The 26,658-nt window shown below is 40.2% G+C and overlaps 2 protein-coding genes across 2 annotated transcripts in view; both read left to right on the top strand.

Annotated features, from left to right (window-relative positions):
• Positions 1–8,947, top strand: part of LOC148113168 (prosaposin-like) — a 36,436-nt gene extending 27,489 nt beyond the window's left edge. The window contains exons 3-7 of the mRNA XM_087871790.1: positions 2,397–2,471; positions 3,405–3,530; positions 7,090–7,287; positions 8,353–8,505; positions 8,704–8,947. Of these exons, the coding sequence (XP_087727916.1) occupies positions 2,397–2,471; positions 3,405–3,530; positions 7,090–7,287; positions 8,353–8,505; positions 8,704–8,772 (621 nt within the window). The 3' untranslated portion in view covers positions 8,773–8,947. The remainder of the gene's footprint in view (positions 1–2,396; positions 2,472–3,404; positions 3,531–7,089; positions 7,288–8,352; positions 8,506–8,703) is intronic.
• Positions 8,948–13,149: 4,202 nt separating this feature from the next.
• Positions 13,150–26,602, top strand: LOC117676353 (prosaposin-like). The gene is made up of 7 exons (XM_087871789.1): positions 13,150–14,881; positions 16,218–16,313; positions 18,185–18,368; positions 20,854–21,059; positions 21,610–21,690; positions 23,061–23,162; positions 25,673–26,602. The coding sequence occupies exons 1-7, from the start codon at positions 14,774–14,776 to the stop codon at positions 25,706–25,708; spliced, it is 813 nt and encodes a 270-aa protein (XP_087727915.1). The 5' UTR covers positions 13,150–14,773; the 3' UTR covers positions 25,709–26,602.
• Positions 26,603–26,658: the final 56 nt, after the last annotated feature.

Genomic DNA, 26,658 nt, shown 5'->3' with positions numbered 1-26,658 from the left:
CCACCTGCCAATCAGCTTTTTTCTTATTCTCCTCCCCAAAAACTAAGGTGTGTCTTATACTCCGGAGCATCTTATTTCTCTGAAAAATATGGTAGTGCTTTTCTCACTGAAAAATTCTGAAGCAATTTTTTAATGGATGGACGTAATGGATTAATTCATAAACAGAAGTATTAATTCCAATTTTTTCATAATGAAGCTTTTAATTGAAGAGAGCCAAGAAGCTACTTTATTTCTTGCCAGGGTACTAAAATCTATTTGGATTGCACAATTATATACATGATTCTTAATGATTTCCTTTACAACTGAAGGGAGATGCTGAGGGACTAAAGGCCGCTGTAAAGAGCCATGAAATTGTACTGTGGTTGATGATGGGCAGAACTAGCCCATGTGATATCTGACATGTCAGCCTGTATTTGTTTTTAAAAACCATTTTTCAGCTATTGTGGAGACAAGTATCATAAGTTGAGTCAGTAGTCTAAATTTTTCCTCTCTATTACTGTTCCTCTGGAAGTTATCCTCATCTTTACCTGAAAAGATATTGGAGTACGTCTAAGTAGCCAGAAGATAGTGTTCTGGATTTTATTCTGATATAATTTCTGGGCTAAGAATGGTACGTTAGACCAACTTGTTCATGATGATAGAAGTAGCTTTTTTTATGGTTTATTATAGTTCAAAGGCTCATTGAAGTTATGTAATTCTTTTAATAATTTTAAATTTTGTATTGATATGTGTTTTAGTTCTGGCTGTGCACCGCCCTGAGTCCACTAAGAGAAGGGCGGTATACAAATTGAATTAAATAAATAAATAAATAAATAAATAAATAAATAAATAAATAAATAAATAAATACAGAATTTAGTTCAAAGGCTCATTGATACAGAAAATCTTCGATTATCTGTATCGAAGAATTTTTTTTTCCCTATGGCTTTTTCCCCTTTTTGTTTCTACTTCCTATTTTTTTTTTAAATCGCCTTTTCTTTGGGTTTCTTTCTTTCTTTCTTTCTTTCTTTCTTTCTTTCTTCTTTCTTTTTTTTTTTTTGCATTTTATACTTTTTATAAAGTTTTGGGTGAAAAGAGAATTATTTGTTAGGCCAGTTACTCAGCTTCGTTGAGTAATGATGGTAGAAACTTTGTTGTAAGAAAACGAAGTCCTGGCTGCCCCCTTTTGACACTAAAGCCTATGGATGCCAGTGATAGACATTTAATCTCATTGACTGACTGTGAGAAGTGCAAACTCCAGTACGTGAATTCAGAATACCAAGGTATCAATAGGAGTAACACAGTCTATTACCTTATAGACTGGTGCCATTTATGTCAGATATTGCCCCAACCAATTGTCCTTGATTTGTTGTAATTAATACTAAGCTTTCTTCTGGCTTTAAGAAATTAAACCATCTCATCATGGTTTAACAATGGCAGTATTTTATTACTCTTTAGTAATGTAGTAATGTAAACAATGTAGGCTGGTGACCCCGAGGGGGAGGGCCTTCTCTGTGGGGGCACCTACCCTCTGGAATCAGCTGCCCCCAGAGATAAGGAGAATCCAAGACCTCGGTGCCTTCCGCCGTGCCCTTAAAACCTTCTTTTTCCAGCAAACCGGGCTGGCCTAACACTTTTTAAAATGTTTTTAATTGTTTGTTATTGTTTTTAATCATGGGGCCAAATTTATATATATCTTTTTAATTGTATTTTAATGTTTGTAGTTTATGCTTTTACTTGGCTGTTCACCGCCCTGAGTCCTCAGGGAGAAGGGCGGTATACAAATTTAAAAATAAATAAATAAATAAATTACTCTTTACAGGAAAAGCAAAAATATAAGCCTACTTCACTCTACTACAGTAGAGGCTTTCCTTTCAATATCGTACCAAATTGTAAGTAATTTGGATGGGACTCTTTATTTTAATCGACACAACAACTTCATGATGACCTAGGTCAGTGATGGCGAACCTTTTCGGTGCGCACTCCCCAGGGATGTAACCCGGAAGAGGAGCTGCCCAGGGGACATGTGCACGCCGGGAAATGAACTTCCAGTTTCTGGAGCGCGCACTTCCGGTTTCCTGTGTGCATGCCTGCTTGACAATCAGCTGGCTGGCGCATGTGCGCATGCCAGAAAACAGAAGGCCAGCTCTTCAGTTTCTGGCACTGCCACATGCGTGAAGGCCAGCTGATCATCGTGTGTGCATGCGCGCCAGAAACCCGGAAGAACGGGCGAGGCTGTGCATGCCAGGTGACATGGGTCTGCATGCCACTTTGGGCACGCATGCCATAGGTTTGCCATCACAGCCCTAGGTCTTAGTTTTGTTTCAGAGGAACTACACAACTAATTTAGTCCAAACAAAGGGTTAAAATATAATACAATTGTTCTCCTAGTAACACTCTTCTCTTTTTTTTTCCTCAGAAAAACTTGAGATGTACTGTTTGTAAACTTGTTGTAGTCCTGATGGCAAAGGTTGTTCAAGACAATTCTACAGATGTAAGTACTATATTCTAGGTGTGGGAACTGTAGTACCTAAAGGTGTTAGATAAGAGAGGGGGGGCACAGTTCAGGGGTGGGTTCTAAATTTTTTTACTACCGGTTCTGTGGGCGTGGCTTATTTTGTGGGTGTGGCTTGGAGGTCATGTGACTAGGTAGGCGTGGCTTGCTGGTCAGAGTCATTTCTGGAAGGTCCTCATACTTATGACCAGTCCTCGCACTTACGACCCGACTCATTTGTTTGCTTTTAACACTGATCAGCTGTAGGACGGCCCTTTGAAGCCCCGCGGCAAGAGTTTAAACAGTTTTTTTCCCTCTAGTCATCAGCTGGGACTCAGGAGGCAGCAATAGATTGGGGGTGGGACCAAATAAAAGGTAAGAATAACGTGGGTGGGGGTGGGTGGGCGGGGGGGGGAGAACCGGTTCGGTGATGTCATATCGTCACCGCTACTGGCTCGGCCGAACCGGACCGAACCGGGAGGAACCCACCACTGGCACAGTTATTGATTTATTTATGAATGAAGGAATTGTTTTTAAGAAATGTGAAAGAAATGTTCTGTGCTGTATTCTAATTTAGACATCAGACTAAGCCATAAAGAGGCTTGTTTATTGTCACTTAAAACAATGTAGCTTATAAATAATCATTTAGTTAGTGTGATGTGTGAAGTAGGCCATTATGACCTAACCAGCAAATAGTAATCAAATTAACCATGGCATAAACATTACTATGAACTTCTCAGGATTCTTTTATGGCACTAAACTAGCGTTATTCAAAGTGAGTTTTTCATTCTTACCCCCATCCTCCCAATTCTGTTTTCAAAGTTTGCTGTAGCCGTTGGGAAAATTATAAAGAATCTGAAACAGAACAGAACATAGCAAAACAAAGCAAATCAAAACAACTTAGGTCCTTCTCTATATCTTTCCCTTTTCTAGGAAAGACTTGCTTCGTTTTTTGAGAGGGGATGCCAGTATCTTCCCTTCCAGGACTGGTCAGTCAAATGCAAGAAGATGGTGGACACAGGAATGGTCGTTCTTGAAGAGCTTGGTAAACAAGTTCAGGTAAATTATCTTTGGAACTATTATGGGAGTTGGTTTATTTTTATTTATTTATTTATTTTATTTTATTTTATTTCTATACCGCCCTTCTCCTGCGGGACTCAGGGCGGTGTACAGCCAAGATAAAACATAGCATATAAAATTTAAAAACAGTTTAAAAAACAATTAAATAATTTTGGCCCAAGATTTAAAACAACCCAATTAAAACCGAATTCAATTAAAACTGAGAGGATGGGTTTGTGCTGATTCTTCTCATTGTGACTTTTGATGGAGACCAAATTCAAGTCAACCATTTTCTGATGGTTGATTTCATTATTTACTCTGCAATCAGCATGATTGCTGGTTACTCTGAAGCTAGCATGGCTGGACAAAGATCCTCTGATCAACTGAAAGACAAAAAGGACAAGTACAAAAAATGGACATATCTAAGGCAGACTATCAACAGATAGCCCAAATCTGCAAAGATAGCCCAAATCAGGAAAGCAAAGGCTCAGAATGAACAAAGACTTGCAACAAAGGCCAAAGGTAATTTTAAAAAAAAGTTTCTTTCAACATATAAACAACAAGACAAAAATCAAGGAAACAGTGAATCCACTAAAGAGAGAAGATGGCAAGGAAGTAACAGGCAGTAGAGAGAAAGCAAAATTGCTTAACTCATTCTTTGCATCAGTCCCGCAAAAAGAAATCATAGCCTAACCTACCAAAAAATGTAACTGTAAAACACAGACTAGAAATAAAAATTAAAATAAGCAAGAAAAAGGTAAGCGAACAGTTATATTGATAAATATAAACAGCTGGGATGTGATAGATTACATTTCAGAGTTCTGAAGGAGCTGGCAGATGTTATCACAGAACTACTGTACCATATCTTTGGTCATCTGGTCCAACCCCTGCTCAAGCAAGAGATCAGACAAGTGTCTGTCCAGTCTCTTCTTGAAAACCTCCGATGATGGAGCACTTACAACTTCTGAAGGCAAGCTGCTTAATTGTTCTCACTGTTAGGAAGTTTCTCCTTAGTTCTAGATTACTTCTCTCCTTGATTAGTTTCCATCCAATGTTTCTTGTCTTGCCTTCTGGTGCTTCTGCTATGAGTGACTCAATAACTTCTAGAGGACTAGAGTTTGTGTGGTCTTGGTAGGGGTTATGATATCCAGGAACATATGTCCTGTTGAAGGACTGAGATCACAAGTCACAACAAATTCCATGGCTTAGGACCTGGTTATCTACGGGACCGCCTGCTACCACCAATAGCCTCCCACCGGCCAGTACGCTCCCATAGAGAGGGGCTCCTCCGGGTGCCGTCGGCCAAACAATGTTGACTGGCGGCCCCTAGGGGGAGAGCCTTCTCTGTGGGGGCACCTACAATCTGGAACAAGCTCCCCCCGGAGATACGGAGGATCCCGGATCTGCGCACCTTCCATCGTGCGCTTAAGACTTTTTTATTTCATCAAGCTGGCCTGGCCTAAATCTTCTCCCCTTTTTAAATGTAAATTTTAATTTGTTTTTAAATTATGGGGTATTTTAAATTTGTTCAGCCAAATTATTTAATTCGTTTTTATTTTATTTTAAATTTTTGTATTTATGTGTTTTATCTTGTGGCTGTTCACCGCCCTGAGTCCTTCGGGAGAAGGGCGGTATAGAAATTTAATAAAATAAAATAAAATAAATAAATAAATTCCAGACTCACAATTTTCAAGATCTTTGCCTTTTTCCTGAGACTGTTAGTAAAAAAAATCTGAATGGTGCAGCTGCACTCTAAGAATTGAATGTCAGTATCTTTATTCATTTCAAAATATGATTCTGTTTCATGGTTGCATATGTTACCCTTAGACGTCCTCCAACTTGAACAGTTCATAGGATTATTTTAGTTGAATGTTTTAGTGATTTAAAAAGATGACCTCTTTTTTTAAAAAGAAATATTGAAAACATTCTCACATTTGACTGGTATGTGTGTGTGTTTAAATAAGAGTTGATTGTTTTGAGCAGAATAAATGTTTCATTAAAATTAAAATTCTGCAGTCAAGTTTGGAGATGATTTTTTTTCAAAAAGCATTTGAAAGTCACTGAAACCATCTCCCTTTCATATCTGATCTGATGAAACTGGTTTTGCAGGCTTTTGAAGTACTACAAAAGCCTACAAAACCCATTTGACCAGTGACACCCACGTAATTAGCATACACAATGCAACAAGTAAGAATGATATCAGACTAGCTTTATTTTTTTATTTTTTTGCGGGGGGAATGTTCTATCTCCATTCTATCTCCACATTCACATGTGGGGGAATTCCAGTGAGGACATGGTAAGATAGATGTCCCTGAAGAATGTTGGAAGAGATAGGGGGCTGGAAAGTGGATCTCAGGCAAATTTTTGGCCTTCACTGGCTGAGTTTCCTTCTATCCTTAGCAAAAGATGTTTTAAATATGAGTTTAAGGATTTAGAAAAAAAAAATCTTTTTGGGGGAACAAATGGCAAACAAGTCATTAGAATGTTATTTCTGGAAAGTTATAAAAGTTATATCTAAGTTAGAAAGTTATATCTAAGAGTCTAGATAGATTTGAAATGAGATTTTGAAATTGATTATAAATATCCAGTCCATGGGAAACAGCTGGTTTTTCTGAATTTGGAAATAGTTATAATAAGATGGGACTTTGAAGGCTGGACACTAGAGGGAACCAGAATGAATTATAACAAAAGGAGAAGAACACTTAAATTTAAGTTATTAACACAGAATGGATTAAAGTACTGGATGTATTGAAAGATATTTGTGACCAATGGAGTCAGAAGCTAATTTTAAGAATATCTGCCATTTTAGTTAGACTGCAGGTTAATGATGTTAAGGAACAAATTCTACTGGTCAAGGCTGAAATTGATTTAAATGTGTATTTAAAAACGAGGTTCTAAGCATGATTTGGAAAAAGGTGATATTCTTAATATCAACTGGTATCATAAAAGGGACACATAAATAACAAATGAGAAGAGTGACTTAAATAACTTTCCTACATTGAATTTTGAATTCTTGGATATTATTTGAAGGGATTAAAGAGCACAAATGTTAGAAATAAATAAATAAATAAATAAAAAGTAGGTTTATTGGATCAAGGTTAAAATAGATATCTCTCATAACTCTTAATGAACTTTTGCTGTCCGGGACTGAAGAATGACCAGGTGTTAAATTTTATTTATAGCTATGAGATGAGATATGGGAATTTAGTTGTTGCATTTTAGGAGCTATTAAGTTATTAAAATTGTTTATAATTGTGAACAAGGAAAAGTTACTTCTTTATATATTTCTTTTCTTTTTCTTTTCTTTTTTCCTATTTTTATTGTTTTCTTTTTCTTTTCTGCACATTCTTTTTTTTTTTTTTACTTTTTAAAGTGTGTATTAGCTTTCATCAAAGCTAAATAGTACTTATTTGGTCCTTAAACCAAAAGTTTCTTCTTGAGAAATGAACAAGATTTCTATAAATAAGACTCTTCAACTCTTCAACTTTTCCAGTTTCTCTATTTTAAAGAAAAGGGAAGGATCTTTTGTGAAACTGTTTCTCTCTTTGGGTTGTTCTAGGATAGACCTGAAATTGTGTGTGGCGCTTTTCTACTCTGCAATCAGCCAAATAGCCCTGAGGGAGCCCTGAATTTTCAGAACCAGCCAAAATCAGAAGAATGGCCTGAAATAACAGACTTTCCTGAAATGCTGTCTCCCTTCATGGCTAATGTGCCTCTTCTCTTCAGTCCTCCAGATAAACCCCGAACAGAGCCTTGGGTGAGGAAATAGCTGGGATCATTGATACCCTCCAGTCAACCACCCAATCAGGATAGGATAGAAAGATCTCAGAGTAATGGTTGGGGCCTTTGCCACTCTAACTTAAGAGGTTTGGGATGCCTTAACCAAACTTCATTTGACTTCTAAGGGCTGGCTCCTTCAGATGAGGTTCTCTGAGACTCTTATATAAGGTCAGGGGTGGGCTTCAAAAATTTTAGCAAGGGGTTCTCTGCCCGGTTGCTGGGTGAGTGTGGCCATGGTGGGCGTGGCCTAGTCGGCCTCCTGCACCATGGGGGGAGGGCGTTTTTGTCCTCCCTGGGCTCCGGAGGCTTTCCTTGAGCCTCCAGGAGGGCGAAAACGGCCCTCTGGAATTTCTGTTTCTGGCCTTCCCGAATTTCCAGTAGGCCCGTTTTTCACCCACCCCGAGCCTCCACGCATGCCCTGCACTTACCTGCATCCAAAATGAGCCACATGGGGACACCTAGGAGGGGTGGGGCAGGGTGGGCGGGGCCAGCCAGGAATTGGATTTGGGGGTTCTCCAAACTGCACAGAATCTTAGCTAGAGGTTCTCCCGAACCCTTGCATAGCCCCAGCAGCCCACCCCTGTATAAGGATGAAAAGGCTTCAATTCAACATCCGCTCGTATCATTTGTCTAATCTCCAAAATGAGTACAGATGTACGCATGAGCTATTTGCAGGAATTAATTTCCCTTAGTTTATCTGATGCCAGCCAGATAAAATGGGCAACTCCTCTGGGAGCTGAGAATTTGGGAAAGTATCAGATTAGATTCAGATTCATGCATACTTTATTTGTTTCTTGTGGGAGTTTCAGCAGCCCACATAAGTGGATGGGAGGCATCATTTTGGGAGCCTGTGTGGGGTGTAGCTAACTCTCACGGTGGACATTATTTTTACTGTCTGGTAAAATTATTCATCCCAACTCAACTGTGTTTCCGGAGGTGTTAACGTATTAACCCTTTCTACAGAAACTTCCTTTATGAGATAAACTTGGGCCACAAAAATTAGCAGGTATGTTAATCCTATGTTCTCTTCTGTTATCTTTAGTTCTGGCAGAGTAATGTAGATCTGTGTCATGAATGCAAGGTGGTGGCTGATGAAATACACGAAATCTTGAAGAACAGCCCTTTCCTTACCCAGACTTTGCAGGATTATGCCAGGAAGGAGTGTGAAAGTTTGGGGACCCACATAGCATATGAGGTAATTAATTCACTTAGCATTTCCCTTAATAATAGGGGAAACATAACTTGGTAACAATGGATGAGGAGCATCTCAATGAGGAACTAGAATGGAATTAACTGAATTGCTCACACATAATTTATTGATTATTATGGCATGGGTTTTCATCTTTGAGGATTATTCACATTGTTGTTGTTGTTTTGGTGTCAATTTCTTTAGTGCAAGAAATATGTCCCTGAATACGCACATGCTTTTGTGCAATTCTTCCTGCATCTCTTGGTAAGTTGATTGCATCTTCATGTCTTTTGCGAGCAAGAATGCATGGTTAAGGTCCAACTTATTGCTGATAATAACTTTTATCCTAAAGTACAATTAAAAATATAAAAATGAATACAAACTGGAAAAGTATTAAAGAGAACAAAAATACAAGTGTTGAAAGTAAAAAAATAAGGAGAAAAAGAAAGAATATAGTACAGAAAAAAAGAAACATCTAAAGAAATTACTTCCCCCTTCATCCCAAATAATATAAAGAATTTTAGCAACTTATCCCCTTCTCTTAAAATACAACAAATCCATATCACAGTCACTCATGCCCTTGTCACCTCATGGTTAGATTATTGCAACACGCTCTACATGGGGCTGCTCTTGAAAAGTGTTCGAAGACTACAGTTGGTCCAGAACGCAGCCACGCGAGCTGTCGTGGGTGCACCTAGGTACACCCACATTACACCACTTCTCCACGAGCTGCACTGGCCCCCTATTGGTCTCTGGTCACAATTCAAGGTGTTGGTTATTACCTTTAAAACCCTACATAGCTCAGGGCCAGGTTATCTTCGAGACTGCCTTCTGCCGCATAGCTCCCAGCGACCGTAAGATCCCACAGAGTTGGTCTCCTCCGGGTCCCGTCAGCTAAACAATGTTGGCTGGCGGGCCCGTGGAGGAGGGCCTTCTCTGTGGCTGCCCCAGCTCTCTGGAACCAGTTACCTCCTGAGGTCCGGACCATCCAACTCTATTGGCCTTCTGAAAAGCGGTGAAGACCTGGCTTTTCCAGAAGGCCTGGGGCCGTTGATCTCGTTCTTGTGATCTGGCGAGATCCGGCCATGTATGGTGTGAATGAGTTTTTAATGTTTTTAATGTTTTTTTAATTTTTCAATGTCTTTTTATAATGATTTTTTAAATGTATTGTGAGCCACCCTGAGTCTTCGGAGAGGGGCGGCATATAAATTTAATTAATTAAATTAAATTAAATTAATCCCATCTCTTATCTATAAATAAATTCTTAAGGTCCAGTTTATGCTAGTAAATTTTTTGTAATTTTTCAAATGTTACATTCTAGACATACGGCTACTCTTTTAAAATTCAGCTGGACTAAAACTCTTAGGTACCTAAACAGTTGCAAAACACTTGCAATAGGCTGGGGAAAAGAAATATTTTAAATGGCATAGAACTCAATGAGCAAAAGCATTAATTGAATTATCAATGCAAATATGTGTTTTAATTTCAGTCCTTGCTGCACACGTAACAAAGAAGAGTATCAGTTTAGAATGTGTTGCCCTGCAAAGAAATCCCTACCACTGCAGAAGATTTCAAGACTATATACCCATGATGGCAAACCTATGGCACATGTGCCCAAAGTGGCACACAAAGCCATGTCACCCGGCATGCGCGGTCTTACCTGTTTGTCTTCCGGGTTTCTGGTATGCATGCGCATGCAATGATCAGCTGTCCTTCGCACATGGGGCAGTGCCGAAAACCAGTGTGCGCATGTGCGCCAGCCAGCTGATTGTCGGAAGCACATGTGCGCTAGAACCCAGAAGTTTAGCTTTTCCAGAATGTGATCCCTTTGCGCACGCAGCATTGCCGAAAACCGGCCTGCGCATGTGCGCCAGCCAGCTGATTGTCGGGCATTCATACGTGCTAGAATCCAGAAGTTCAGCTTTTCCAGAGCCCGGCCCAGATAAGCGTGCATGCACGACATTTCCGCATGACCTTTTCAGCATGACCACTTGATGCCAAAAAGGTTTGCCATCACTGCTATATACCTACTTAAGTAAAAATAAATAGAAATAAATTTTATTGCACTTAAGTCCTTGCCCTTTGTTCAGCAATCATAGCCCAGGCTTCTTACCAAGGGGAACTGCTCGGACGTGGCACTTAAGTATGGATGAATCTCAGTTCCCCATACACTTGATTGCAATTTGTATTTGTATTAAGAGTATATAATCCAATTACCTTGGATGTTGCCATTTTCTCTACCCATTGTCAGGATTTATGGTAAGTAAACCCCAGGGAGAACAAGAAGACTACACCAAAATTAAAAACAATAGAGAACAAACAGCTTCCATAAAAAATAACCCATTGAGAGCCACATCAGGGTTTTGTTTGACTTCAGGGGGCCGGTATGGGTGTAGCCAGCTCAACATCACTTCTGTCGGGGGCACCTGTGGTGGCCTGAGTGCTCTGCCAGTGAAAACAGGCTCTCGAGCTCTGTTTTTGGCTGCCACAGCCTCCTGCAACCTGCTGCCAGTGAAAACGGAGCTTGGGAGGGCCGCATGCAGGAGCTCGAGAGCCTGTTTTCGCTGGCAGAGGCACCGCGGGCCAGTCCTTCGCTGTTTCCAGGGCAGCCCCGCGGGCCAGATCTAAGTACCTCACGGGCCAGATCAGGCCCCGGGCCTTGAGTTTGACACCCTTGCTATATAAGAACCTAAACAGGAAGACTGGTAGAAATATGTCTCTTTTAGAAGAAAACAACAACCAACAGCAAAGCCCCAACAGGTGTGACATCAAACTGGCCATGCCCACCCTGGCCATGCCCACCCCTGGCCCCCGAGGTCAGACACAACCCTGATGCGGCCCTCAATGACATTGAGTTTGACACCCCTGCCTTAAGGGAACAGAAACTATAGTCTGCAGACCAGATACTCAATCTAGGGAGGTATGTCATCTGGGCAGTCATTTGCCTGAAATGGTATAGAGAGTCTCCTGCTTAAGCAGGGGGTTGGGCTAGAAGACCTCCAAGGTCCCTTTCAGCTCTTTTCTGATTGATTGAACTTTTAACCTAAATATGACACCCAAGATTGCTACCTAGTTTTGAGTGCTACAAGAAGAAAAATAATCCAAGAACCATTGATGTTAAAATTCATACATTAGGAGATTTAAGGAACTGGTTGCTGAGCATTAGAATATATGGTATTTGAAAAACAAGGCACAGCAAAGCTGTGGTTAAGTGAGCAATCATTTGGGGTTACTTTACCAATATTACAACATTTAGTTTTGTGTCTTCTTTATCACATTTATCTAGAAAAGTGGCATTAAGGCTTCTCTCTATGATCCTGAAGTCTTTATCTTACAAAATTTGGTCTATAAATAATGAGAACTTCCTTCAGAATGATTGAAGATGGATTATGATCGGTTGTTCTAACCACAACAACGTAATCTTTAAATGACTTACAGTGTAGGTGTCAGGTTTCGGTGTCGTCTCAAATAAATTTCCAAACAAATAGTCTTTGATGAAATCTTTCATTTATTAAGCACGACAATCTGCCCCCAACTACATCATAGCCAACACTGACTTCCTGACCCCAAACCTTCCCTTTCCCTTCCCCAATTCTCTGTGACTCATTGGCCATCTTCCAAATCACTCTCCCCATATCTACTACTTCAGCTCCCAGGAATGTCCCCCCTCCCATCACATCTCCTAGGGGATATTATCTTCAGGGAAAATAAGTAGATGAAAAGTCAAGCGTCCTCTTGCCAGCTGCCCCCTCTTCTCCTCCTTATGTCAGTACTGGAACGAATGTAGTTTGGAGTGCTGACATCAGGTTGGTTTCAGATGGGGGGGAGGGGGGGAGGAATGCCAGATTTGGTTCAGTGGACTTTTATTCAGAAACAGTTGCATAATGGGGACCAGTCAAGGATGTCTAATTTCTGAGTCAAAAGGCAAAGCAATGTCCATTTCATCACCCCATTTGTGGCAGATGGTGGGACTGTGATTAAATCTCATTTCAAGGATGGTGGAGGGATATAACCAGTGGTGGGATTTAGCCAGTTCGCACCACTTCAGGAGAACCGGTTGTTAACTTTCTGAGCAGTTTGGTGAACTGGTTGTTGGAAGAAATCATTAGGGCAGAGAACCGGTTGTTAAATTATTTGAATCCCACCACTGGATATAACAAAGTCCACTTTACCTGTGGACCATGAAGGTGATGTCCTGAAGCAAACACTCAAAAAGTAGAAGACCAGATTGGGGATAATTTTGGTCAGCAGATACAACCTTCTCTTCCTGAAAGACAACCACTACTGTGCCTCACACTTCCTCATGGTTGGCTCGGCTGGGCTTCATTGTGACCAAATACCATTATGATGCTCGTGGGATCCTTCATAGTAGATGAAGGCATCATCTACTCATCCATTCATTTGTATCTGAGGGAGGGTTGCGGCCTCTGATCATCTCAGCTTTGTTTTCTAGACATATTCTTTTAATTTTCTGTTCTGGTGGCAGAACATTAAAAGAATCTGAGAGAATAATCTGATGGAATAAGGACGATACCTAATTAATATATGGCATTTTTTACTCAGTCAGTAGAATTTAAGTTTTGAATATTTGTCTTATTGTCTTTTCTTTTTTTCCTTTTCTTTTTTCTCTTCACCCCTATTTGTCCACAGGATGCGGTACGTATGCTTTTCCATTTCAAGCTTTTTCATGTTGAGCCTTTTTGTGTTAAACAACGGCAAATAGTTTTGTCTGACTGAAAAGAGCTTGGGGGTTTTGGGGAAAAAAGGAAGTACAGTAGGCAATACTTCCTCTTTGCGGTTCCCAATAGGAAGGTAAAAATGAAGCCTTCACAAGTTTCATATGTTAACAGTCTGAACACTGGGGCAGTTCACTGAAAAAATTAAAGACCCATTATTAAAAAAGAAACCAGACTTAACCCACTGAATGGGGAAGCAGGTTGCCTTTCCTAGAATTAGGAATTTTTATTGATAATGCTGGATTCTCTTACCTCCCAGTTACTTAGCAGCTCCCAAAATCTTTGCACAGTTTAATTTTTATCATTTTAAGAAAAACTGTCGACAGGTCAACCTCTTCCCATCAGTACCATTTCAGCAGGCAGAAAGATTCTACCAACAGATGTGGTCATGTGACATATATGAGTGAAAATCAAGATTTTCAGGTGTTTCCTCTTTTTAAAATTTTTTCCTTCCTTCAGCAAGTTCTGGAGTTTTAAAAATCATATTTTGTACAATGTACTGAAGCCAATCACCCAAACGCTGTAAAATTTAGCTAGCGCCTTGATTAGGATTGCTCACCTTCATTATGACTATAACCTGTTTAATTAATTTGGAATTAGTGCCTTGTCCAAACCGACATGGTGATCGCCACGTTATGCGAATCGAGCCTATGGTCAGCTTTTTCTAATATCGCAGAATCATAGATTATTATAAGATTGCAAGAGATCCTGGAAATCATCTTATCTCACTGCCTGTCCAGTGCAGGAATTCAGTAATACTGCTAACCTAACAGAGGGACGTGGTGGCTCAATGGCTAAGACACGGAACTTGTCGATCGAAAGGTCGGCAGTTCAGCGGTTCGAATCCCTAGTGCCGCGTAATGGGGTGAGCGCCCGTTACTTGTCCCAGCTTCTGCCAACCTAGCAGTTTGAAAGCACGTAAAAAATGCAAGTAGAAAAATAGGGACCAGCTTTGGTGGGAAGGTAACAGCATTCCATGTGCCTTTGGCATTTAGTCATGCCGGCCACATGACCATGGAGACTTCTTCAGACAGTGCTGGCTCTTCGGCTTTGAAACAGAGATGAGCACCGCCCCCTAGAGTCAGGAACGACTAACACATATGTGCGAGGGGAACCTTTACCTTTATCCAGCATTTGTTTAAAGCCCTTCAACAAAGGTTTATGCGACAGTTTTTGTAGTCTTCAATGAAATGACAGGAAATTTTTATTAGAGAGAACCTTAACAGTCTTGGGTCTGCAGGTTGAGATAATAGGGGGTTTAGGGTTGCAAAATCTTGTTTCAGTTGGAGTTCATGCCACTCTAATGAGCCTATTCCTACATCAAAGGAGTAAAACGTGGGACTTTTGCAGCTTTCTATCTCTTGATGGGATGCATGTAAAAATGCATGTATGCTAACTTCATACTTCATGTCTTAATGTCTGAGTATCACAGCCAAGTACCAAAAGTAGCAAATGAAAAATCTCAATGTGAAATGCTATGGCTTTCATAAAAATGAAACATTAGTTTCTAATGGAACATTTTATTCTTCTAGCCACCAATGGGAATTTGCGGTAAAACTGGATTCTGTGACACTACAAAATTAGAGCCTTTTCCTCTATTGAAGCCAGTGGAGTACCTTTCAGACTTGTATGGAGCAATAGTTAAGGTATGTATGTATGTATGTATGTATGTATGTATGTATGTATGTATATAAAGACGGTCTGCAGAAGGACAGAGGCTAATAAAATTGTCCACACAAGCCATTGGAGAATTGGTATTGTTGAAATTTGCTCAAAACCAAACCAAGTAGAACGTGAAATGTGTCCTTGAATAAAATTGAGAAGGCATTTTATAGGGAACAAAATAAACCTTGCGCTTAAGAGCATAAAAGAAGAAACAACTAAGAGGTTCAATAGAAGATCAGGAAAAGAAAAATCCCTGAGATCTAAGGTGAAGAGCTGAAAAATACAGACGACCACTAAATGGCAGGGAAAAGATATAGAAACTGACTCTTCGTTTCCATCTGGGGGTTGTCCAGATTTGTGCAGCCCACATATGGGTAGGTAGCATCGTCTTAATAATGGCTTCCACAGAAGACATCTTTAGACGTTAATCACTTCCACAGATGCTGCCCTCTGCAGGTGACAAATGGAAAGACACTCAAAAATCTAAGAAGCATAATCTAACTATCATTTAAGGATCTTTAACAAAGGAGAATTAATTGTAATTCGTTCAAACAATTACATTTTCTCAGATTATTGTAGTTGAGAAGAAAGCCGGCTAAAACCTGGTCACTTCTTTCTGTAGAAATTGTAGAGGTCATCTTAATCAAAGGACAATGCACTAATTTATTTATTTATTTATTTATTGGTTCGATTTATATGCCACCCTTCTCCGGAGACTCAGGGAGGCTTACAATGCGTTAAGCAATAGCCTTCATACTTTTGTATATACCTGCTTAGTAGGGCTTTCGCCCCCACCCCCCCAAGCAGTGTTCTTTTTTTATACAAAGTAAGCTTATTGCCCCCACAATCCGGGTCCTCATTTTACCTACCTCGAAAGGATGGAAGGCTGAGTCAACCTTGAGCCTGGTGAGATTCGAACTTGCAGTAATTGCAGGCAGCTGGTGTTATTTAACAGCACTTTAGTCTGCTGCGCCACCAAGGCTCTTACTTAATTACAATTACAATTAATTGTAATTCGTTCAAACAATTACATTTTCTCAGATTATTGTAGTTGAGAAGAAAGCCGGCTAAAAACCTGGTCACTTCTTTCTCTAGAAATTGCAGAGATCATCTTAATCAAAGGACAATGCACTCACTGCACTGCAAACAGATTTGACAATGTAATGGTGTTCCTGTGGCCAATGAAAATGTACTTTGAGAGCAATGCTACTTGGTCATGCCTGTTTTACTTTTGCTCAGCCTCTAGAAAATATGGTTTTACCACATTTGTTTTGTTTAATTCTCTCTCTCTCTCTCTCTCAAAACTCCATTATGCAGGGAATTTCAGATGCGGATAAACCTCATTTGGTGTGTGATATTTGCAAGAAAGTAGTAGAGGTGGCAGAAAACATGGTGGAGAACAATAACACGGAAGTAAGAACGATTGAAATTAGTCTCTTATTACGTCGTGGGAAATGGCGATAGAGGGAAATAACTTGAAAGGGGTCTTCTACTGAATTAATTTTCAAAGCCTTCACCTCTGAGATTAGGAGAAGAAATGAAGACGAGAGCATGGAGTTTTTTTTTGACTTCCTCATTTTGAGCAACCAAATAGAAATGGGATTTTTGTTTTTGTGAGGCTTTCCTTTAGTCCATGGGTGTCAAACTCGAGGGCTGTTTAAGGTTGTGTTTGACCTTGGGGGTTAAGGTTGTGTTTGACCTTGGGGGGCCAGGGTGGGCTTGGCCAGGATGGGCATGGCTAGCTCAACATCATTCATGTTGGGGCCACCTGTGGCAGCCTGAGTGCTCTGCCAGCGAAAACAGGCTCCGAAGCTCTGTTTTCAGCTGCGACCATCTCCTGCAACCCTCTGCCAGCGAAAACGGAGCTTGAGAGGGCTGTTTTCACTGGCAGAGACACCAAGGGGCGGTCGTTTCCTATTTCCAGGGCGGTCCCGTGGGCCAGATCTAAGCACCCCATAGGTTGGATCTGGCCAGTGGTGGGTTTCAAAATTTTTTACTACTGGTTCTGTGAGTGTGGCTTGGTGGGCTTGGCATGGTTTAGTGGGCATGGCATAGCTTGGTGGGTGTGGCAGGGGAAGGATACTGTAAAATCTCTCCCCAATCCAGGGGAAGGTTACTGCAAAATCCCCATTTCCTCCTGATCAGCTGAGACTCCGGAGGCAGATAATAGATGGGGGTGGGGCCAGTCAGAGGTGGTATTTATCGATTCTCCTAACTACTCAAAATTTCCACTACCGGTTCTCCAGAACTGGTCAGAACCTGCTGAAACCCACCTCTGATCTGGCCCCCAGGCCTTGAGTTTGACACCCCTACTTTAGTCATAATATAATAATATTATCCAATCATAATATGGATTCAGGATGGCTGGGTGCAGATTATTTCCAATTTAGGGAAGGTGCAAAAATCTGAGGAAACAACTAGATAAGAGAGGATTTAAAAAAAATACTCTCATATTTCTCATTCCTGCATCTGTCACCTTTCCATCTGCTATTCATGAATGACTAAAATGGTCTTCGCCTGTGAACATTATTTCAATAATTAACTTCACTTCTTTCATTTCTGCTGTTACTGGAGGAAAGAACTACAAGTAAACCTTGACTTGTGTCCATAACTGAGCTTGGAAATATAGTTGTAAGTCATGCTGGTCATTAAGCAGGTCATCAATTTTACAACAGTTTTGTAGCAGTCATTAAGTAAATCACCATGATTTATATTTTACTTTATTTAAGAAAATTTATATGGCTTTCCACTCACTCTGTGACTCATTAAGATTAATCCACAATCATTAAGCGAGCCCATTGTCCACAATGGTGAGAGGGTTTTTTTGCCAGAAAATGGAAGTAAATACCAGTTTCCAGAAAAACCATTGTGACCACAGATACTGTAAATGGCCATAAATGCGAGCCAGTTGCCAAGTGACCAAAATGTGATCACATGACCATGGGGGCGTGGCCACTGGAACTTCCAGGTTCCAGGTTGTAAGTACAGTAGAACCTCTGGTCAATTCGTTCCATAACTTTGGTCGCAAACCAATTTGGTTGTCACCTGAACCTAATTTTGGAAATTTGGCGCATACAAAAGAAATGGCGCGGAAGTGGAAATCGGCCACGAACCCGATTTGGTTGAGGTCAGAAGCGTTCATGACCTTTTTTTGGGGGAGGGGGTCGATTGTAAGTTGAGGACTATCTTTCATGACTCTCTTCCCCCTCATCTGCACTCTCTACAGATTGAATGTTTGATTTATTTTTAATCTGTCTTTTTTTTTTAATCTTTCTATGTTTCAGGAGGAAATCGTCCATCAGATGGTGAACGTTTGTTACCTGTTGCCTCATGAAGTCGTTCCCCAGTGTAGGGACTTTGTGAATTCCTATGGAATGGCGGTTGTCACTATGCTGTTGGACGCCACTAAGCCCGAATCCGTGTGCATTAGGTTCAATTTTTGCCCTGAAGATGTATCTTTAAGCACCCGTAGGTTTTTATGTTTGTTCTACATCTTTTGCCTTCAGGATGGGAATGAAATTCATTGTATTGGTTTTAACCTGTATGCATAGCACATATCTGACTTTTACAAAATCCATGTTCGTACATGGATGGGAGGTTATGAGGAAACATCTAGCTGTAGGACCCCCCCCCCCACACACACATTCAGTCATGTCTGATTCTCTGGATAAATGCAGTTTTGGGGGCAAGATTTTTCAGAAGTGGTTTGCCATTGCCTGCTTCTTAGGGCTGATAGAAAGTGATTGGCCTAAGGTCATCTAGCTGGCTTTATGCTTAAACTGGGACTAGAACTCATGGTCTCCTGATTTCTAGCCTGATGCTTTAACCACTACACCAAACTGGCTCTCTGAGTAGATTAAGAAGCTGAAAAAGAAACAGTCTGGAAGTAGGCATTACATCAGTGGTGAAATCTGAACCGGTTTACTACCGGTTCACTGGCTTGAGAAGGTAAATAGAACAGCGCACGGGGGTGATCACTAAAATAAAGTTTTAAACTTTTTAAAAGCATTTTTTACTACTGGCTCAGGCAAATAGGTAGTAAAAAATGCTTTAAAAAAGTTTAAAAAAGGACTCCAGCGATCGCGGGGCAAAGCTATGATCGTCGGAGCCTTTTTTTTAGTTTTTTAAAGCATTTTTTTTACTACCTATTTGCCCGGACCGGTAGTAAAAAAATGCCTAAAAAGTAAAAAAAAAAAAAAAAAGTTCTGATGATCGCGCATTGCTCAGCTGATCGTCAGAACTTTTCTTTTTTTTTAATATATTTTTTACTACCAGTTCAGCGAACCAGTAGCATTGTTTACTACCAGTTCGGTGAACCAGTAGCATTTTTTACTACCGGTTCAGGCGATCCGGCCCAAACCGGTAGCATTTCATGCCTGCATTGCATACTTATTTCATTATTGCTGCCAACTAAGCAGACATAGGCACCAAGACTCCAAGAATCAAAGTTGACTTGAAGGCGATTTCATCTTCCTGATGGACTTTTCACGCCAAACAGACTTCTAGAGAAGCATTTGAAGATTAATAATAAATCATTATTTACAAACTCAATCTTTACAGGAGATGCCCCTCACTTTTCAGATCTCCCTGAAGGGGATATCCCATTTATGATTCACTTTTCCCTGAATCCTTAGTTGCTGCCTATTGTCTTTTAAACCAAGGATGAACAACTCAGGAGTTCCATATGCCACCTCCCCACCTTCTACCCATCCCACTTCATTTTCAGTTCGTGAGCAGTTCTGGATTGTGTTTCTGAAATTTGGCGGCAAAAAAACCCAATTTCTGAAACTCAGAATTTTGTCTATTTTTAAAAGCAAAATATAGGAAACAGAATTGAAAAAAAAATATTCAAAATGAGTCTGAACAGCAAAACCACAGCCCAAATTACAGGTTTCTGGCTTTCAGAGGGGAATATTTAGTGGGTTAGGTAGGGATGAGAGTATTTGCCTTCCAGAAATCCCTTGCTTCAATTCCCAAATTAAAACCATAAAAATAGCCCAAAAGATAGACCAAATGGTCTATCGTTGACATATCCCCCCGACAAGAATTGCAAGAATGTTCCCGGGAGCTTCTCCGGCATGTTGGAAGTGTGGGAACAGTAATGGGACATACTACCACCAATGGTGGACCTGCCCTAAAGCAGGCAAATATTGGTCCAAGGTCCGGAACTGGATAATGGAAATTACAAGTTATAATATAGAGCTGAAACCAGAGGCTTTCTTATTGGGAATGAAACCAGATAAAATAACAAAAGAAAAATGGTACTTGATCCTCCACATCACTACTGCAGCTAGGATATTATACGCGCAAGAGTGGAAAAATGAATTAATACCCACACAGAATAAATTGATTTGGAAAATTTCAGAATGCACAGAGGCAGATCGGTTAACGAAATTACTTAGGAACCGAAAAGATTCTGATTATTACGAATGTTGGAACCTATGGTATATTTGGGTGAAAGAAAAGAGAGGGAAATGAAATGGATCTTATCAGTGATCTAAATTGTATAGGCGCATATTTGTGTACGTTCGTTGCAATAACTTTATATGTATATATGTAAAGAATTGGTTTTTAAAAAATGGAAATAAACTTACTATTAAAAAAATAGCCCAAAGAAAGTAGAAGCTGTCCCTTTTGATGATCATGATATTAAAGTAAACCCTTGTGCCTTTAAACCTGGCTTAATCCTGTGCTAAATGTCAGGTACAAACCAGGCTTGTGTTATATTGTTTTCTGAATTCATACCTTTAAAATTGCTTTGTTGAAACTGTTTCTAATTTTGGTTTGTTTAATGGCTTTTGGGTTTCATTTTAGAGCTTGTTCTGCCTTGCATTGGGAATGTCTAACCTGAGAAATGACTTCAAATATTTATTGTTATACACATATATGTAACAAGAACTAAGTTGAAGTCCAGCTGTACACGCTAATGCTTGTTTATTTGTTTGTTGTCCAGAGAAAATAGATCATGAGGAAATAGTCCCTGAGAAGAGAGTAGCCCTTCAGAAAGTATCAGAAGACAAGGATGGTGAAATGTGTCGCATGTGTGTAGTTCTTGTTAAATATATTGATGATGAACTGGCGAAGAATGAGACACAAATCCAGATTGGATCTTTCCTTGTAAAAGGATGCCATTTACTCCCAGAAGCTTTGGTATATCCAGTAAGTACAGTAGTACTGGGGACAAATTTCCAAGGAGTTAGGATGCTATGGAAGAGTAAAGAAAGAAATGGGATAAACAATCCAGTTGTTTATCTCTCCCCCCCCCCCCGTAACATCTTGTTAGGCTTGGTAGAAAAAAGAGGGATGTGTGTCTCCTAAATTAACCTCATTATGAGTTACAAACAATTTCCCAAGTGGTTGGAACATTTACGTTAGTTGGGCAGTACTTGCTGAACAACTTTTGAGAAGATGAAAGAAATGCTTTGAGGCTCCAGATCATGAAGAGAGCAACAAGAGTTTGGGCAACTGGTGAAATTCTGTGGGAGTTGGCGTGAGGAGCTATTTCCGGACCAACTCTCTCCTCATAGCTCTTCAGTTGGGCTGGACATCAACATATTGGAGATAATCTGGAGTATACCAGAATAAAAGAAGGTTGCTCTAGTTACCATGATTTAGTTTAATTCACTTAATTGGTGTGATTAAAAAGGTTTAGTTGGTTTTGAAGCTAGAGGCACCTGCGTTAGTTTTACTTTTTTTTGCTTTATCACAGTGTGATCAACTGGTGGACCAATATGAACCAGCTGCTGTCCAACTTCTGATACAGATGCTGCAATCATCCTTTGTATGTAGGGTAAGTCATGTTGTAAAACTCATTTATATATAGTGGATGAGCAGTTTAAATCAGTGGTGAAATACTCCACGGATCGCCACTGGTTAGCTACACACGCAGACCCGGCATGGGCCAAAAGCACGCTGGCACGCGCATGTACAGCGCACACCAAAAGCATGCTGCACATGTATGCACAGTGCACACCGAATGCACGCTTCACATGGAAAAAGAAGACTTCACTAAGTTGAACAGCGGGGGAGACGGGGACGGGGGGAGACAGCTGTGCCGCACGATTTAGCTTTGCTAGAAAGTAGGATTTCTAGCAAAGCTAAATCGTGTTACTGCCCAAACCGGTAATTTTTATTACTACTGGTTCACCTGAACCGGAGCGAACCGGTAACATTTCACCCGTGGTTTAAATCCTATTTTTACAAAACCTTTCTTAGGAATAACTGCCACCGGACTCTTTTTTCACAGTACTTAACTGTACGTAACTTGCCAGTCCTTGAAGTCAATCAATCCTGGAGGCCACCTGACTCAAAAATGAATGTGGGCAGCTAAATCAAAAGTAGAAAACAATAATAAAAAAACCCCCAGGCTTCCAAATACTACTCTCCCCTCTGCAATATACAGTCTGAATTTATTTATTTATTTAATTTATTTATTTAAATTTCTATACCGCCCTACTCCCGAAGGACTCAGGGCAGTAAACAGCCACAGGATAAAACACATAAATACAAAAATTTAAAATAGAATAAAAACGAATTAAATAATTTGGCTGAATTTAAAATACCCCATAATTTAAAAACAAATTAAAATTTTCATTTAAAAAGGGGAGAAGATTTAGGCCAGGCCATCTTGATGAAATAAAAAAGTCTTAAGCGCACGATGGAAGGTGCGCATATCCGGGATCCTCCGTATCTCCGGGGGGAGCTCATTCCAGATCGTAGGTGCCCCCACAGAGAAGGCTCTCCCCGTAGGGGCCGCCAGTCGACATTGTTTGGCCGATGGCACCCGGAGGAGCCCCTCTCTATGAGAGCGTACTGGCCAGTGGGAGGCTATTGGTGGTAGCAGGAGGTCCCGTAGATAACCAGGTCCTAAGCCATGTGAAGCGGAAGGAGAAGAAACAGGAAAGGGGGTTTGAAGGGAGATGGCGGGTATGCACATCCTTCTGGATCTCTAGCAAGAACAATTCGCCCTTTTAAGAAAGCGTAAAGGAAGAGGTGGTCAGATGGCCCTGTGAAGTTCCACTCCATGCAGCCTTCCTCAACAGCAAAATATTCTTTCTGTTTTATTGTAGGGAGGGGAGAGGGGGAGAGGAAAGAGTGAATGTTAAATACTTTTATAAAGCTCTTTCTAACAAAGTAACATTTCACTCTTTTGCTACACAGAAAATAGGAATTTGTCCTGAACCTCATCTTGTGGGAATGGAGGCCTGTTCCCGGGGCCCGACTTTTTGGTGTAAGAATCCTGAGACTGCAGAGCAATGCCAGGTAATCAAGCGATGGAGTGGGATGTGGGGAGGAGGAGAAGAAAGGGAAGGAAGGAAGGAAGGAAGGGAAACTAACTTCATTTTCAGAAGAAGTAGAAAGAAGGCAATCATATTTAGTGATAGAAATATGGATTGTTGCTCTTTTTCTTCTTTATAAACTAATGCTTTCCTTTCTTTAGCCAAACATTGCTGCAAAGCGAAAAAGCAACAAATAGCCCAATGTCCTATACCAGTGGTCCCCAACCCCCGGTCCACGGACCGGTGCCGGGCCGTGGAGTACCTGGCACCGGGCCGCGCAGCGGCCGGGGGACATGAACGCTGCAGCGCAAAGGCTCCTGGGCCATGCGCAATGGGCCGTGCGCAAAAGCTCCTGGGCCGTGCCCCCATCCCTGCGCGCGCTCAGCGGGCCGCGGCGATAAAAAGGTTGGGGACCACTGTCCTATACAAACCAAAACCCAAGGAAGGAATAAAGAAACACTGGGAGAATAAGATCATAAAAGATCATTAAAAAAAAAAATTGCCGTAGAATTCGTTTGTAGAAAGAGTTTCTGGACTAATAATATTCTTTAAAACTCACTGTCACTTTCTTGACACACTATCCTATGGATCCACCAATAAGGTGCCAATCATGGGATCACTGATGAAACACAGAACCTTTCTATTTGTTTAAAATAGCTTTCCTAGTTATGAGCCGCTGTGGCACAGTGGTTAGAGTGCAGTACTGCAGGCAACTTTCTGCTGCCTGCCAGCTGCCTGAAATTTGGCAGTTCAAATCTCACCAGCTCAAGGTTGACTCAGCCTTCCATCTTTCCGAAGTGGGTCTAATGAGGACCCAGATTGTTGGGGACAAGATGCTGACTGTATAAAACCGCTTAAAGAGGGCTGCAAAGCACTGTGAAATGGCATATAAGTCTAAATGCTATTGCTATTGCTAGTTCTTTCATTACAAGAGGTCAAATTGCAAAGACATTTTTACGTCTATAAACCAAGTCCCTTGTTTGTAAAGTACAGTAAAAGCCAAAATTCTGGAAACCTTTTGGGAAAAGTGTATTTTTGATATTTGATGGCTAATAACACCACTTTTTTTTTTTTTTGGAGTTTCAAGATAATCATATTCCATTGCTGGAATGGCCTGGGAATAGCCCAGACCTTAACCCAATTGAAAATCTTTGGAGCCGACTAAAGAAACTTGTTAGTCAGAAGCAACCCAGTAATAAAACCCAGTTAATTGAAGCAATCCTTCAATCTTGGTTTCACATGATAACAGCTGCAGAATTAAAAGACTTGGTTCACTCCATGGGAAGATGTTGTAAGGCCGTAATTCATGCTAAAGGTTACCCAGCTAAGTATTAACTGACATGGTGATAATTTTTGTATATCTCATTTTTTCTACGTGTTTTACTTTTCTTTTTTATACTGCTATTCTAACAGCAAATCCTTCATAAAAAGTTATTGCATTACATTCTTGATTAAAATAGCTTTCCATTGATTTTTATTTTATGGTACTACTCCCCCCCAAAAATGGTGTTATTAGCTAGTTTTAGAAAATACACTTTTCCCAAAAGGTTTCCACAATTTTGGCCACTACTGTAACCTTATTTTATATTCAAACACATATCAAAAAAGACGGGAGGGGAAAGAATTTTATTCACAATTTCAGGGCTGTCAGAGTAGAAATCCTTCTTGGGTAGAAATGGTTAGATCTGGGTGACGTCTTATTGAAGTCTGAATAAGTCTCATTCATTCTTCCAAGAAAATATCACTAGAATACATGTTGTTTTCAACTTACAACCACAATTGAGCCCAAAATTTCCATTTGCTAAATGAGTTTTGCCCCATTTGACAAGCTTTCTTGCCACAGTTGTTAAGTGAATCACTGCAGTTGTTAAATTAGTAACATGGTTGTTAAGTGAGTCAGATTTCCCCATTGACTTTGCTTATCAGAAGGTCGCAAAAGGGAATCACATGACCCTGGGGCAATCATAAATATGAGTCAGTTGCCAAGTGTCTGAATTTTGATCATGTGACCATGGAGATGCTGCAAAGGTCATAACTTTGAAAATCAGCCGTAAGTCACATTTTTCAGTGCCGTTGTAACTGTGAACAATTGGAAAACAAACTGTTGTAAGTTGAGGATTAACCATACTTAATAGGAGGAATTCCATTCTAGTGCTACTTTATATGTGTGTTTGTGTGTGTGCACGTTTATATGTTGATAAAAGAAAATAAATGGTCATAATTGTGAAAAACAGTCATAAGTCACTTTTTTTCAGGGCTGTCGTAACTTTGGACGGTCACTAAACAAATTGCAATAAATCGAGGACTACCTGTAGTCTACTCCAATGGGGATCTTCAGCTTTTATTGAAAACAGGTTTAAAACTGAGACAAGTTGAGAAATGCCTCTTGAAGTTCAGGCGTTTGCTGCGTCTCCAGATTCTCAACTTTGTCTTATGGTCAGTTGTGACATGAATTGAAAATGAATTGAAAAGAATTCTCTCCTTTCTTTGTAGGCCACTGAATACTGCAAACGCCACATGTGGAACTAGAGGAGGAGGTCCTAGCAGTGAAAGAACATTGGCGCTGTGATGTTCATGAGTACATCTGGAAACATGATTTGGGTGAAAAATTGTGAAAAGAATCTGAATCTTGGCAGAAGCCCATCTTCCTTTCCCACCTTAAGCTCTCGGTACCAAAGGAGACCACCGTTTTCTTTGCTGATCAAGTTCTGAATCTTTTTTTTTTTTTTTTGCTTTGTTTTGAGCTATGGTGAGAAAGGAATATAGTTGAGAAGAGGAGGGTGGGAGGATTAAGAATTTCTTGGGATTGTGTTTATAATAGCAATAACCGATTTTAGGAAAGTAACACAACCATATAGTCAAAATAACCAGAATAAATAATTTATGCTGGGCTTTTCAAGTGAATAGCAATGTTGCATTTTGAAGATTTCCTTGCACTTAAGTGGGGAGATGCTTTAGGATGTTGTTGATCGAAACAGATTAGAAGCAACAACAGCTGCAAAGAGAGTGGATGTGAAAAGGTATGGCACCAATGGAGCATTGTTCTTCACAAAGGAAATAAATGTGATCTTTAAAAAATGTCAAGGAACATCTACTTTTTCTCAAGCAGTTCCGAGTTAAAGTAATGTAAATGCTAAACCCTTATAGCTATTTTTGAAATGTACAATAAAGCAATGAGGCTTTCCCTTCAATGCTTTCCCCTTCAATGCTTATGCACATTTTATCAGCTGAAAAAAAGGATAGATGTTGACCTATTTGATATTGACTAACTAATTGACAACAGTACCTTTACCAACCCTGTATTTTTTCAGATTGGATGCTAAATAAAACCTTGATCCTTGAACCAATGCATATGTTGGGTTAACTTCTTGTGAGATTGGTGGCTGTATAAATTTGATAAATAAAAATTTATCTTGAAAAGCCGTTTGTTCTTTAGCTACTGAATTGTCTGATCGATTTGCATTCCTTTGATAGAAGTA

Source organism: Pantherophis guttatus, chromosome 6 (genome assembly GCF_059756535.1).
Source record: "Pantherophis guttatus breed Tessera chromosome 6, ASM5975653v1, whole genome shotgun sequence".
Lineage (NCBI taxonomy): Eukaryota > Metazoa > Chordata > Lepidosauria > Squamata > Colubridae > Pantherophis > Pantherophis guttatus.
The sequence above is the reverse complement of the archived record's forward strand: the minus strand, read 5'-3'. Positions and strand labels throughout refer to the sequence as shown.

Coding starts and splice junctions, on each gene's coding strand:
- LOC117676353 (XM_087871789.1), top strand. CDS start 14,774: ATGGGAATTTGCGGTAAAACTGGATTCTGTGACACTACAAAATTAGAG. Junction 14,882..16,217: donor TGTATGGAGCAATAGTTAAG/GTATGTATGTAT, acceptor TCCATTATGCAG/GGAATTTCAGATGCGGATAA. Junction 21,691..23,060: donor AATCATCCTTTGTATGTAGG/GTAAGTCATGTT, acceptor TTTGCTACACAG/AAAATAGGAATTTGTCCTGA.